At 41.0% G+C, this 10,878-nt stretch overlaps 1 protein-coding gene across 4 annotated transcripts; it reads right to left on the reverse strand.

Annotated features, from left to right (window-relative positions):
* Positions 1-65: 65 nt before the first annotated feature.
* On the reverse strand, positions 66-9,828 carry LOC102721745 (transcriptional elongation regulator MINIYO). Of its 4 annotated transcripts, none has more exons than XM_015838737.2 (12): positions 9,509-9,828; positions 8,509-9,349; positions 8,299-8,411; positions 7,863-8,050; positions 7,023-7,128; positions 6,676-6,936; positions 5,839-6,027; positions 2,944-5,229; positions 2,377-2,580; positions 1,165-1,781; positions 509-1,072; positions 66-429 (listed from the first exon to the last, which is right to left on the reverse strand). In XM_015838737.2, exons 1-10 carry the CDS (start codon positions 9,737-9,739, stop codon positions 1,626-1,628), a joined length of 4,575 nt encoding a protein of 1,524 aa, XP_015694223.2. In that variant the 5' UTR covers positions 9,740-9,828; the 3' UTR covers positions 66-429; positions 509-1,072; positions 1,165-1,625. The 4 variants fall into 4 exon arrangements, with proteins under 4 accessions (XP_015694223.2, XP_015694224.2, XP_015694225.2 ...); XM_015838738.2 differs by having other exon boundaries at positions 509-1,075; XM_015838739.2 differs by having other exon boundaries at positions 509-539; positions 626-1,781.
* Between the last annotated feature and the right edge of the window lie 1,050 nt (positions 9,829-10,878).

A 10,878-nucleotide genomic window follows, 5' to 3' on the forward strand; every position in this document is an offset into this window, starting at 1 on the left:
TTGCTAATATATTACAAAATGTTATAGATTTTTTTATTAACTATACTGATATCACTTATTTGAACCAAAATGGACTATTCCATAATATCAGGAAATATCCTGGGCTAATTTGTAAAAAACCTGTAGAAATAGGAACAAACCAGCAGCGATACATGCAAGCGCATAACCAAGGACACCAGAAGTTGCCTGAAAAACAACCTTCAGAATCACCTAAAAACACTCCGAGCAGTCTGAAGAACAGGAGACCATCCACAGCACAACAGACACAGGAGACCCTTAACTACCTAACAACCCTAAAAGCAATCACAAAGCCTAAGCACACCAAGGAACAACTTCATCAGCCCACTCCAGCCCTGGGACGAAGCAGACTGATATGGTCTATCTTCAAACCTTCCAGTTTTGTCTCCCATCTTTTACCAGCAATTTCCACTGTGACAGAAAGGATATAACTTTGAATATCAGCATTCGTGGAGAGGAAATTAACTTCTCTCTAAACACCATATCATACCTAACTAGCCACAAGCTCCAACAGGCAGCACCTATAATCAGGAAATGAACTCAACTGTTTGTTAGTTCTATTATCTAACACAAAATAAAACAAACTTTCTAAGTTGAAAGGGACCACCTGCCAACCCAAAGCATCTCTACAAAAACTCCAGGTGAGCATTGCAGTAGGACAATGAAAAAGAATGTGCTGAGTAGTTTCTAAGCAGCCAAAGTTTACAGAACTCAGAACCCTCCCATTTTTTGGCTCTCAAGTTAGCTGCAGCCTGGATTTTATACAACACACCAGCCAAAAAATGCTTAATCTTAAGAGGGGGTTGGAGCTGCCCAAAGAGATTTCATCCTATTATCAATAACCCCTCTAAGGTAAGCATTCTATACATGGACTTAACATTAAAGCTTTTTGTTTTCAAGATCCCAAATAATTGTATCAGGGTCATTATTCAGACAAAGGGAATCAGCCATACACTTCAGCTCTTGCCATGCTGCCAACTCATGCTGACCAAAGGCTCTCCTGAAAGTGAGATAATCTTATCCCATTGCTCCCCACCTCAGCAACCAAGCACTCCTGCTGATTGCAGATGGAGTATAGGTGATGAAAATACATTTTCAGGGGACAATTGACAAACCAAGTATCATGCCAAAAGTATACATGTTTACCATTGCCAATCTTCCAAGAACAACCCAATTTGAATCATTTTCAAATACTTAACAAGCTCTTCCAAAACTGTGAACCCTCATTTTTCGAATATTGAAAAAAACCACCTTTGTCTACATACTTTTTCCTTAATAGCAACTCTATGCACAAACTATTGCCACACCCCCTTCCAGCTGGTAAATCCACTTTGAAAGAATAGCGATATTCCTCTTCCTAGTATATCTGTGAAACCTAATCCTACAAAGTTTTTTGAGAAAGTTAACTTATCCCATCTCACCATACAATACCTTCTCCCACCCCCCACCACACACCTTTCCAATAGAATCTGGCCCTGATAGAACCTATTTCCCTATGAATTCCTTCAGGGAGTAAGTAAAGCCCCATAAAATTAGTAGGGATAGAAGAAAGACAAGATTCAAGCCTCACAGCCCCATAGAATTGTGGGAAACGTCTTGGGGGCCACTTATCGATCAATCGATGTCTTCAGTCTCTGAACCTCAGCTAGAAGAGAAGAATTCATCTCGCAAGCATCTTTCAAGATTTCAAATCTTCGGCTAACTTCATCATTACGTTGTGAATTTTGTGCAACGCCTTCCAGAACTAAACTCGTGAGCATATCCTGTAGTAATGGAAATTTTCAAACATCAAGGATTGCAAATGATTTAAGAAACCAGTTGATGCCCGTGCTCTGTGTGGGACACATGGATGAATGTATATTAAATATTACTAAAGTGATGGATGAAATATGAATATATGATGAAATATTGTGTAAGTGATATAAAGGATGATGGTTTGACATGCTTACATATTAAACTTTAAAATCTAATAAATTGTAGATGATGTGGCAGGCTTGCATGCAGCCTCATGTTTCTCTTATAAGTATAAGCGAAACAGCATATTAGCAATTAAAAACTAATTTGTGGGTATAACTTTTGCATATGTGTTTTTATTATTCTAAAAACAAATGCTGTAAAATAATTTACAATAAAATACCCAAAATCAACTCTAAAATTAAGTTCCAAAATGCAAATATTGGCTTATGCTTATAAGTTGTTGCCAAAACGATGATGCTGATGATCTTGAAGATATAATAATTAGTAGTGATGACAGTGTGGCATGTTTACATGTTGAGATTTATAGCGCTAGTGGGTTCCAACTATATAAAAGGTATAGATCAGTGACCAGTAACACTAAAGAGGCATAAGGGTGTTTACCTCATGATGACGCTTCTGGGCATAGCACCGGATAAGTGATTTGACCAGCTTATTTCGCACTTTGTCAGAACCGCTGCTCTGGAAAACGAAGCCAGAAAGGTGATGCCTTGCTACTGTGAAAGACATAGCATCCCGCTGGAAAGCCTTGTCAAGGACACCAGTAGTCCATGATTTGGCATAGGACTCCAAAATTCCTTCATCATCCTACAAATTAATGGGAAAATAAGAATCAGAAAAAGTCCATAACAGTTTTATCACAATAACGCAGCAAAGTACAAACACATATTTTCTTTTAGGAAAAAAACCCAGCCTCTACACTCAAATTAGATGTACACAGCCCAAGTATAAGCACACAGAATCATAGCATGTAGTTTATGTGTGTAATGAAATCAAATAGTTCAGAGAAAAAAAAAATTAGCATGCACTCTGTACTGTTTGCATACGCTAGTGTGTAAATGTGCAGCCCAAAAGGTGGTATAAAGCAAACTTCTAAACCCAAATTCACACAGTTAGTACCAAAAATGCCACCCAAAAGACAAGCATAGAAGGAACTAAAGAAAACAATACCTCAAGAGGCTCGAGGTACCCTTGGATATCACCAACACATTTGTCTAGCGGAGGTAACAGTTCAAGCACATAAGCATTAGACAGCGCATTCCAGGCCGCAAGACGAATTGTGGGTTCAACACTCCGATGCAAATAAATGGCTACTTGTCGGCCAAAAAGAATGTCTCCATATGAGACAGCTGCAAATTGCTCAATAAGGTTCTCAACAAAAGTAGTATAGCTTGCATGAATTTTCTCCTGGAATCTGAGAACTCCAGTAGTAACCACCTTTTCTTCTTCTACAGTGGTTACAGATCCTTCCTTCTTAACAGAGTGAGCACTGACATATTTCTGGCATAATCTATCCAGATGCTGACCATACAATTCTTGCAAAGCATGGAAAATATCCCTACTTCTGTCTTCTTGAAGCAAATCCATGCTACTGTGGATAGAGGCAGAAAGCGCATGCATCTTCCAAACCAAAGGAGCATGAAGACATGGAGCAGCTGAAATGGCTTCCAGACCTAAAAGAAAGATGAGACCAGCTTTTGATACATCGGCAGCATAGCTGGTAGATGTTGATAGGTTGCCTTTTGGATCATCAATGCAACAGACGGGACTTAGAATCCAGTGTACAGGAAGGGGCAATCTCTGATGTGCCCACTCTACAGCTAACATACTGCAAGATGGATTTACAGCTTCTGCTAACTCTGTTTCTTCTTGAATTGTCTCCAATGTCTCTAGTTTTTTTGGCCCATTTGCCCCACTGTTATTTCTTGTATATTTATCTGAATGCTTATTCTTCTTCATGACCAACCATCTGGATCTGAAATGTGTATTCAGTACACTGCTAAAATGGAGATACTCATCATCAGTTATGTCCCAATCAAAAGTTTTTGCTAATTTCATGTGCGAGTCAATAGAGTGTACTGAGGATTTCAGGAACTTCAGAATTGAAGGGTGGAAGAGGATATCAAAGGCTTTCTCTAGTGAAGGGATCTGCCCAGGTCCAGCAACCAGAGACAAACCAAGGACAGAACTGATTCTCTCTGAAGTGATGGCAACTGGATCAGCCACATTATCCAAGTTCACACTTTTATTGGCAGAAACAAGGCCTTCTGGCCCAGCAGACAAGATTTTCATCAATCCTAGAAGAAAATGTGAATCCAATTGTGCAAGTAGGAAATTCAAAGACCAAAACCCTCCACAACATGCTCCCCAACCAAACCCAACACCAGGTGCTGGTCCTCCTCTACCAAACATCTCTACGTTCTGTAATTTGGACCATTTTGAAGAAATCGTTGGCAACAATGAAGTTAACATGCCCGACAAGTTATTACACCAGAAACTGCAAATACCTTGTCCAAGTATCCTGCCAGCTATGCCCGTTTTTGATTCTTTCAGATGCTCTGTACAATTTGTTGTGGTTTTCTGGATTACTCTGTCAATAGAGCAAGATAGCTGCAATAACCTTTGAAGGCAGCTAACTGAACACAATGATGCGTCAACATTACCCAGGGATCTCATATGACAAAGTCCATGCACCAAGGGTGCACCGCGGAAAGATCTATGCTTCTCAGGTTCAACAGCATCATTATCCAAGAAGCTGAAAAACCCATTAGTAATAACCCCCAGACCAATTTTGGGTACAAAGTCAGGTATCCAAGGCAAGCTGTGACTTTTATCATCAGGTGTACCTTCTGGTGATATCCTTTCTAGTATTGAATCAAGCATGCCTAGCACAGAAGAAATAACCAAAGCCAAGTAACTTCCCTCAAGTATATTTTTACTTTGCCCACTGATTAGTGAACACACATAAGGAAGATCATTCAGGCGTAGCCAAGATAGAGCCAAATCTACCATCGGAACTGCATGGCTCCAAGACCATGTCTCAACATGGGTATCAGAAACTCCCATATCTTGCTTGCCAAGCTGCTCAGCTGAATGAAGAAGTGGAAGCCTTTGTGCAAGCGCTCCTAATACAAGATAACACTCTGTTGCAATGGAACTAAACTCAGCTAGAACATTGCTTTCACTTAGCTTCTGAAAGAATGGAGGGCTAAGCCACAGGCATAACATAGGAAAGAAATCAGTGAAGTGTGTTGTGCAAAACCCATAAGAAATACAGGTTCTCCAAAACCGCAGCTGCTCAACTATCATTGCTGAACTAAGCCTGCAGTGCTCCTTTCCGGATCTTATCCAATCCTCGAGAGTATAGGCTTTTCCATACCAGTGCCACATGGCCTGCTGAAAAGCTCCATTGTTCACAAAATTAAAGCATACCTGCCTGTCATACTTGGACAAAACCTAGGCAAAAGGAACAGGACATTAGATGCTAGTGAACAAATCTTCTCTTTGACAAAGTTAGAGATAGAAGCAATCAAGGAAAATCGTGGTAGCCTCATCTACTTTTTTAGCATAATCCGAACATTCAGAACTTCTAATATGTTTATGGTGTTTGTCATCTTATCATAATAATGGGGCAACTGAAGCGCAGACGAAAGTAAAACAAAGATGGATGAAAATAAAAGGAAACCAAATAATTTATGTTTGTTGACAGTAGAGGCATCGTGGAAGGGGTATGAATGATTCAGATAACAGCAAGGATGGCTAATACAATTGCTATGTGTTTAGATACCAGAAACAGAATACAAAGAGAAGACCACATAATGATGATGGTAGCTAATTATTACCAAAGGAAACTGTTTCAGATGAATAATCAGCTATTCAGGATATTACTGGCAGAAGACCAACTAGATCAAGCTATTATCGATAAATGATTAAAAATACATTAAATAATTTGCACCTTCAAGAACTAAGATAAAATCAGCATAAATTACAGATGTAGGTCTAAGATGTCAGATATTTATCACATTGCTCCTATAATACAAGATTGTTTACATCACCAGAAGTTACCTTCAAAAGATTAACTCCTTTAATCTGTGAGGAGTAAATTTCCATTGATCCTTGCTTGATTAACAACTTAACAACATTTTGAACAAGCCTTGGACAATTCAAGATAGCATCAGCAGATTGTGGAGAGTGTCTCGCTAATGCCACAAGAATTGAAACGAGATAATCTTCTAGAATTGGATGTGGATCCATCTGAATCAACACAAACTTTAATATAAGATCCGCAATCATGACCATCAATACAAAATGAGAACATAAAGACGAGTCCAATAGTGCTTACTAGTGAAGTAATAGAAGAACAGTATAAAACTATCGCCATAGAATAAACAGTCGAGCAAGCAAGAGCATCATGGGTGAACACAATGAACCAAACTATAAATTTGAAAGATATATGGATATCAGGTGACAGGACAAGCCATCATAGAACAACAGAATACATAAACTGCGAATGGATATGGTACATAGCCTCAGGGATTAAAGAATATTGCTAAAATGGATGGTTATACACAATTTGTCATAGTTTGGTTGTTAAATATCAAAGATTGTAATTTTCCCATGGCAAAGAACAATCAAAGCCAACCACAGTTTCTGCTGCAAACCACATGTACTGGTGAAAACAGGTGATGTGGCAACCAGGTAGGGAGGTATTTAACTATCATTTTAAGAATGGATGGCAAGTACTGTACAGGACAAACATCACGGAACCAGCAAGTGACAGCTATAATAAACAAACAAACAGTGACCTAATGCACCCTAATGTGTAGTGGACACATGACAGTGGGATTCTGAAAGAAACATGGTAGACAGGGGATGAGGGAGAGAAAATGACCAAATCCTAACCTCCAAAAGGAAGCAGATACGTGGAAGTATTCCCATCCTAACAAGACCAGCAGCAACATCTTGACCTGACACGATAACATCATCTTGAATGGTATGTTTCTCATCACCTTCTTCCTCATCATTCTCACCATAATGTGGGAGTATATTGGATGGCTTTGTGTTGTATTTCCAAAAACCTCCTTCAAGAAAACCCCCATTCTGGTCAGGTTTGCTACGGAAAACAGGAGCTGTACAGATATCATTCCCTTGATCTACTACTTTCTGCAATGGTGGAAAACTGGAAATCAGCCAGACAAGCATAAAATTATCATTGAAAAATAGATAAGAAGATAAAATAGTAAAGTTACCTCCAAAAAGTTGAAATATGTCTCATTCAGGTCATAGCTCAGCATAACATTAATAACTTTAGCACAAGTCAAAACTACAGAATCATGGTTATCATCCAATGACATCCTGCAGATATTCCAGTTAGCAACAGATAAGTAAAATAAATAATGAGATAACATATAGGCAACATTAGGATCTAAAAGTGGTGAAATTAACTTATATAAGCAGAGAAAATAATTAGATAGCATATTAGTGAAATAAATAATATAAAACTATAAAAAGCAGTTAAGTAGGTCGCACCTCAGTTTTCTTAGTAATCCCCCTGTACAAAAATATAAGAATTTCTAGCTATTTTGGGGAGATTAATGATGAAGAAAAAATATAATGCCCCTCATTAAATGAGAGGGGTGGATGGGGGTAACATTAGGTGAAAATTAAATGAGGGGTGGTGGGTAGGGGAGCAGTACTCTAGAAATCCTTATGTGTTGGGACAAATTTCAAACACTAGAAGTAGAGAGAGAAAACATAGACAATAAGTTAATCAGATACATATTCTTACGAGTGCTAACCAATAACTAATGGACAACAGGACTCTCTAAAATACAAGATGAGGCAGCCCAAAATTGTTCATACAATTTTAAGCATAGATGCAGACACTTAAAAACTCAAGGAACAGTACTAAGCATGTTTAGTGTGTCTTAGATTTTCATGATTATTTATTCTTGCTAGAATTGCCCAGCATATTTTAGTTAAGTAGCTCTCTTCACTTTGATAAACTAAGGAACTCTTGCATGGAATAAGTAAACCCAAATTAAAATTATTACTATTAATACATATTAGTTTGAAAAGGAGTAATTCACCTTAGAGAGAGAACCAACTCAGGTTCAGGGCCAATGGCATAAGCCCAAACTGCTTGCCAGTCATTAAACATGTTGTTGCAATTTGATTCTTTAATGTTATCAATTCGATCCATCTTGTGCAGGTTCTGCAGGGCCCTATTAAGGATCGTAGCAAGGAGCTGAAGTGCAAGCACGCGCTGTCCAGGAACCTATGATTTGGACATAAAAACTGAATTACATTGCATTTCTATATCTTGCAATACTTTGGAGGCACACTTTAAAATTATACAAGGAAAATATTGATGATAGGCATGATATGACATCTTTAAGACGCACAAATCCATATACATGGAAAGGTTAATATATATAAATATAAAAGATGAAGCTAGATGTTATCCTGCATTTGGCCATTTGAATATCCACCATACGTTATGTTATATAAAAGAAAGTAACAAACCATGCTCCTGGTAAGTGTCACTGCTTCATTGATTGTGTACCCAACAGCTGCAGGATCTCCCTCTGTTCGAAGAAAATCACGCTCACCTATGCTTTCCGCATGCGATTTCTTTCCTATAAGCAGGAAAGTCAGGTTTACATGTAATGGATACCATCAAGTAGAAGCTAAAGCAAGAACAAGAGAGCAACTGAGCAAAGACAAATTATGTACCATCTAGTTGCTCCTGAGAAGATTGAAACCCTAAAATATCTCCTTCCAATGTGAACCTACACGACCTGATCCGCTCTACTCTCTCACTCCACACCTTCCAAGAATGTCCACTATGCTCACCAGCTGACAACCATTCTTCAGGCATAGCCTTCGAGATCTTCCCAGGGCCTGAGATTTCCCCACCCTTAGCCTTTGCCCCATCGTTCCTGCTCCCAGACTTCTCCCTCCCTCGCCGTTTCAGCATCTCAACCAATGATGGGTTCATCCTATTCAGGATCTCTGCTTGTGCCTCTGCAATCTCCCCAGCTGACATCCCTGCCAGCCTAGACATGTTCTCTGCATTAATCTCTGCTGCAAGAGATGGCTCCCGGCTATCCAATTCCACACCCTCTCCTCGCAACTCCACATCCCTGGACCTACCCACATTTCTCACATCATCTTTAGCATCAACCTGTTTCATCGCCTTCCTTGACGCCACATCAGACATCACAGCATCTCCACCCAATTCTTCCTTACCATTTCCAAATTCCAACTGCATGCCAGTTCCCCCAGGGACCTTCTCCCGTGCGGCACCACCCACCGTTGAAGCCACAATCTCGGAGTCAATTTTCTGCACAGTATGTTTCTTCGGCTGCAATTGCTTTGCTTGCCTTCGTTTTGGGGGCGCATCGTCAGCTATGAACTCCCGCCACCTGCTGAAGTCCATGCCCTTCTTCTCCTTCCTCTTCACGGGGCCAGCTGCGATGGCCACCGGCTGGTAATCCATCTCATTCGCATCCATCGCTTCCTCATCGTCCTCCCCATCAGCCATGGAAGCATCCCTCGTCGGCGGGTTCCAGTGCTGCGGAAGAGCAGGTAGTCAGTCAGTCAGTCAGGGAATACAACCAAATTACCAAGCCGAGCAAGGGGCAGCGGTTTCCTGAGATTTTTCGTGTGTCTAGGCTTCAGAGGTAAGGCAAGGGAGGGGAAGGAGAGGGGGAGGGGGCGAAGGCTGGCTTACGGGGCCGTGGGAGCGGTGGCGAGCGACGGGGAATGGGAGGACGGTGGGACTCGGAGCGGAGGAGGGCGCGGCGGCGGAGAAGCCCTTCTCGACGATGGAGCCAACGAGGTGGGAGGAAGGCGCCGCCGCCGCGGCGGGGCGAGGGGAGGGGTCGAACGGCTCCTCCACGACCTTGCGGCGCGCGGTGTGGGAGACGGACTGGCGGGCCCTCCGCTCCGTCGCGTCGTCCATCGCGGGTGCTCGCCGTCGCCGTGTGGCGATCGGGAGAGGAGAGGAGAGCAGAGGAGTAGGGTTTAAGCCGGGGAGGAGCGATTTGTTTGGTTTGGTCCAGTGGGTGCTTGTCGAATACCCATCACCATTTCCTGCCTCTTTTGACTGAAAAAACCTAAGTAAGGCTTTGTAATTTTTTTATAAAAATATCCCAGTGAAAAAGACAAACAATCACCCCGTATTGAAATAATACTGGGATATTGTTTACCTCGGTGATTCATCGGTGTCCCAATCAAGTTCTTAATACAAACATGCTATTAAATATGCCCTAAAAACAAGGTAATAGATTTAAAACCACACGTACTATTTTCCTACTAGCATTCCTGATGAACAGTTTACTGTTGGGCAGTGAAAACTAGCAGCCATATGACTGCCGTCTACCATGATCAGGCGAGGTCATGGCTAAGTTCCAAGCACTAACTATAATCATAGCCGCAAATTTATAACACAACAAGCCTATCGGTATAAACGACATCAACTTTTCTTAATTTTATCATTACACACAATATTTTTTCACAGAAACTGCTACTGTCACAACGGACAATTGTCACGTCCTGAGTTTTACCCTAGCCAAGAAATAATTAAATACTACATTAAAAATAATTTGTCAATTAAAGTTCAGGAGAAAACTCAGTATAATAAATTAATTTAATTTAATTAGAAGCTTTACGGATGTTCTAAAATGTCTTGAGAGCATTTTAAATGATTAATAGGATTTAAATTTGAATTGCAGTAAATAAAATTTGCTTAAATCAACTTAATAAAAATCGGCAAAATTAGAGGCAATTTCTTTTTTCCCTCCTTCCTTTTTCTTTTCTTTTTCCCTTCTCCATTTTTCCCCTTTTTCCCTTTTCTTTTTCTCTTTTCCTTTTTTTCTCTCCCTTCAGCCTCCTCCACCTCTCCCGTTGGGCCGGCCTTCTCCCGGCCCAGCTCGCCCCTACCTCTCTCCCTCCCGCACCGGGCCGAGCCAGGCCACGGCCCAAACCGTTGAGCCCTAAGTCCTCTTCGCCTCCCTCTCCCTCTCCCAGGACACCGACAGGTGGGCCCCACCTGTCGGGCCCGTCTAGCTCCTCCGGCCGACGCCGACGCCACCCCGCCGT

This window comes from Oryza brachyantha, chromosome 6 (assembly GCF_000231095.2).
Source record: "Oryza brachyantha chromosome 6, ObraRS2, whole genome shotgun sequence".
NCBI lineage: Eukaryota > Viridiplantae > Streptophyta > Magnoliopsida > Poales > Poaceae > Oryza > Oryza brachyantha.

Coding starts and splice junctions, on each gene's coding strand:
- LOC102721745 (XM_015838737.2), bottom strand. CDS start 9,739: ATGGACGACGCGACGGAGCGGAGGGCCCGCCAGTCCGTCTCCCACACC. Junction 7,129..7,862: donor GAGTTGGTTCTCTCTCTAAG/GTGAATTACTCC, acceptor GAATATCTGCAG/GATGTCATTGGATGATAACC. Junction 1,782..2,376: donor CCCAGAAGCGTCATCATGAG/GTAAACACCCTT, acceptor CCATTACTACAG/GATATGCTCACGAGTTTAGT.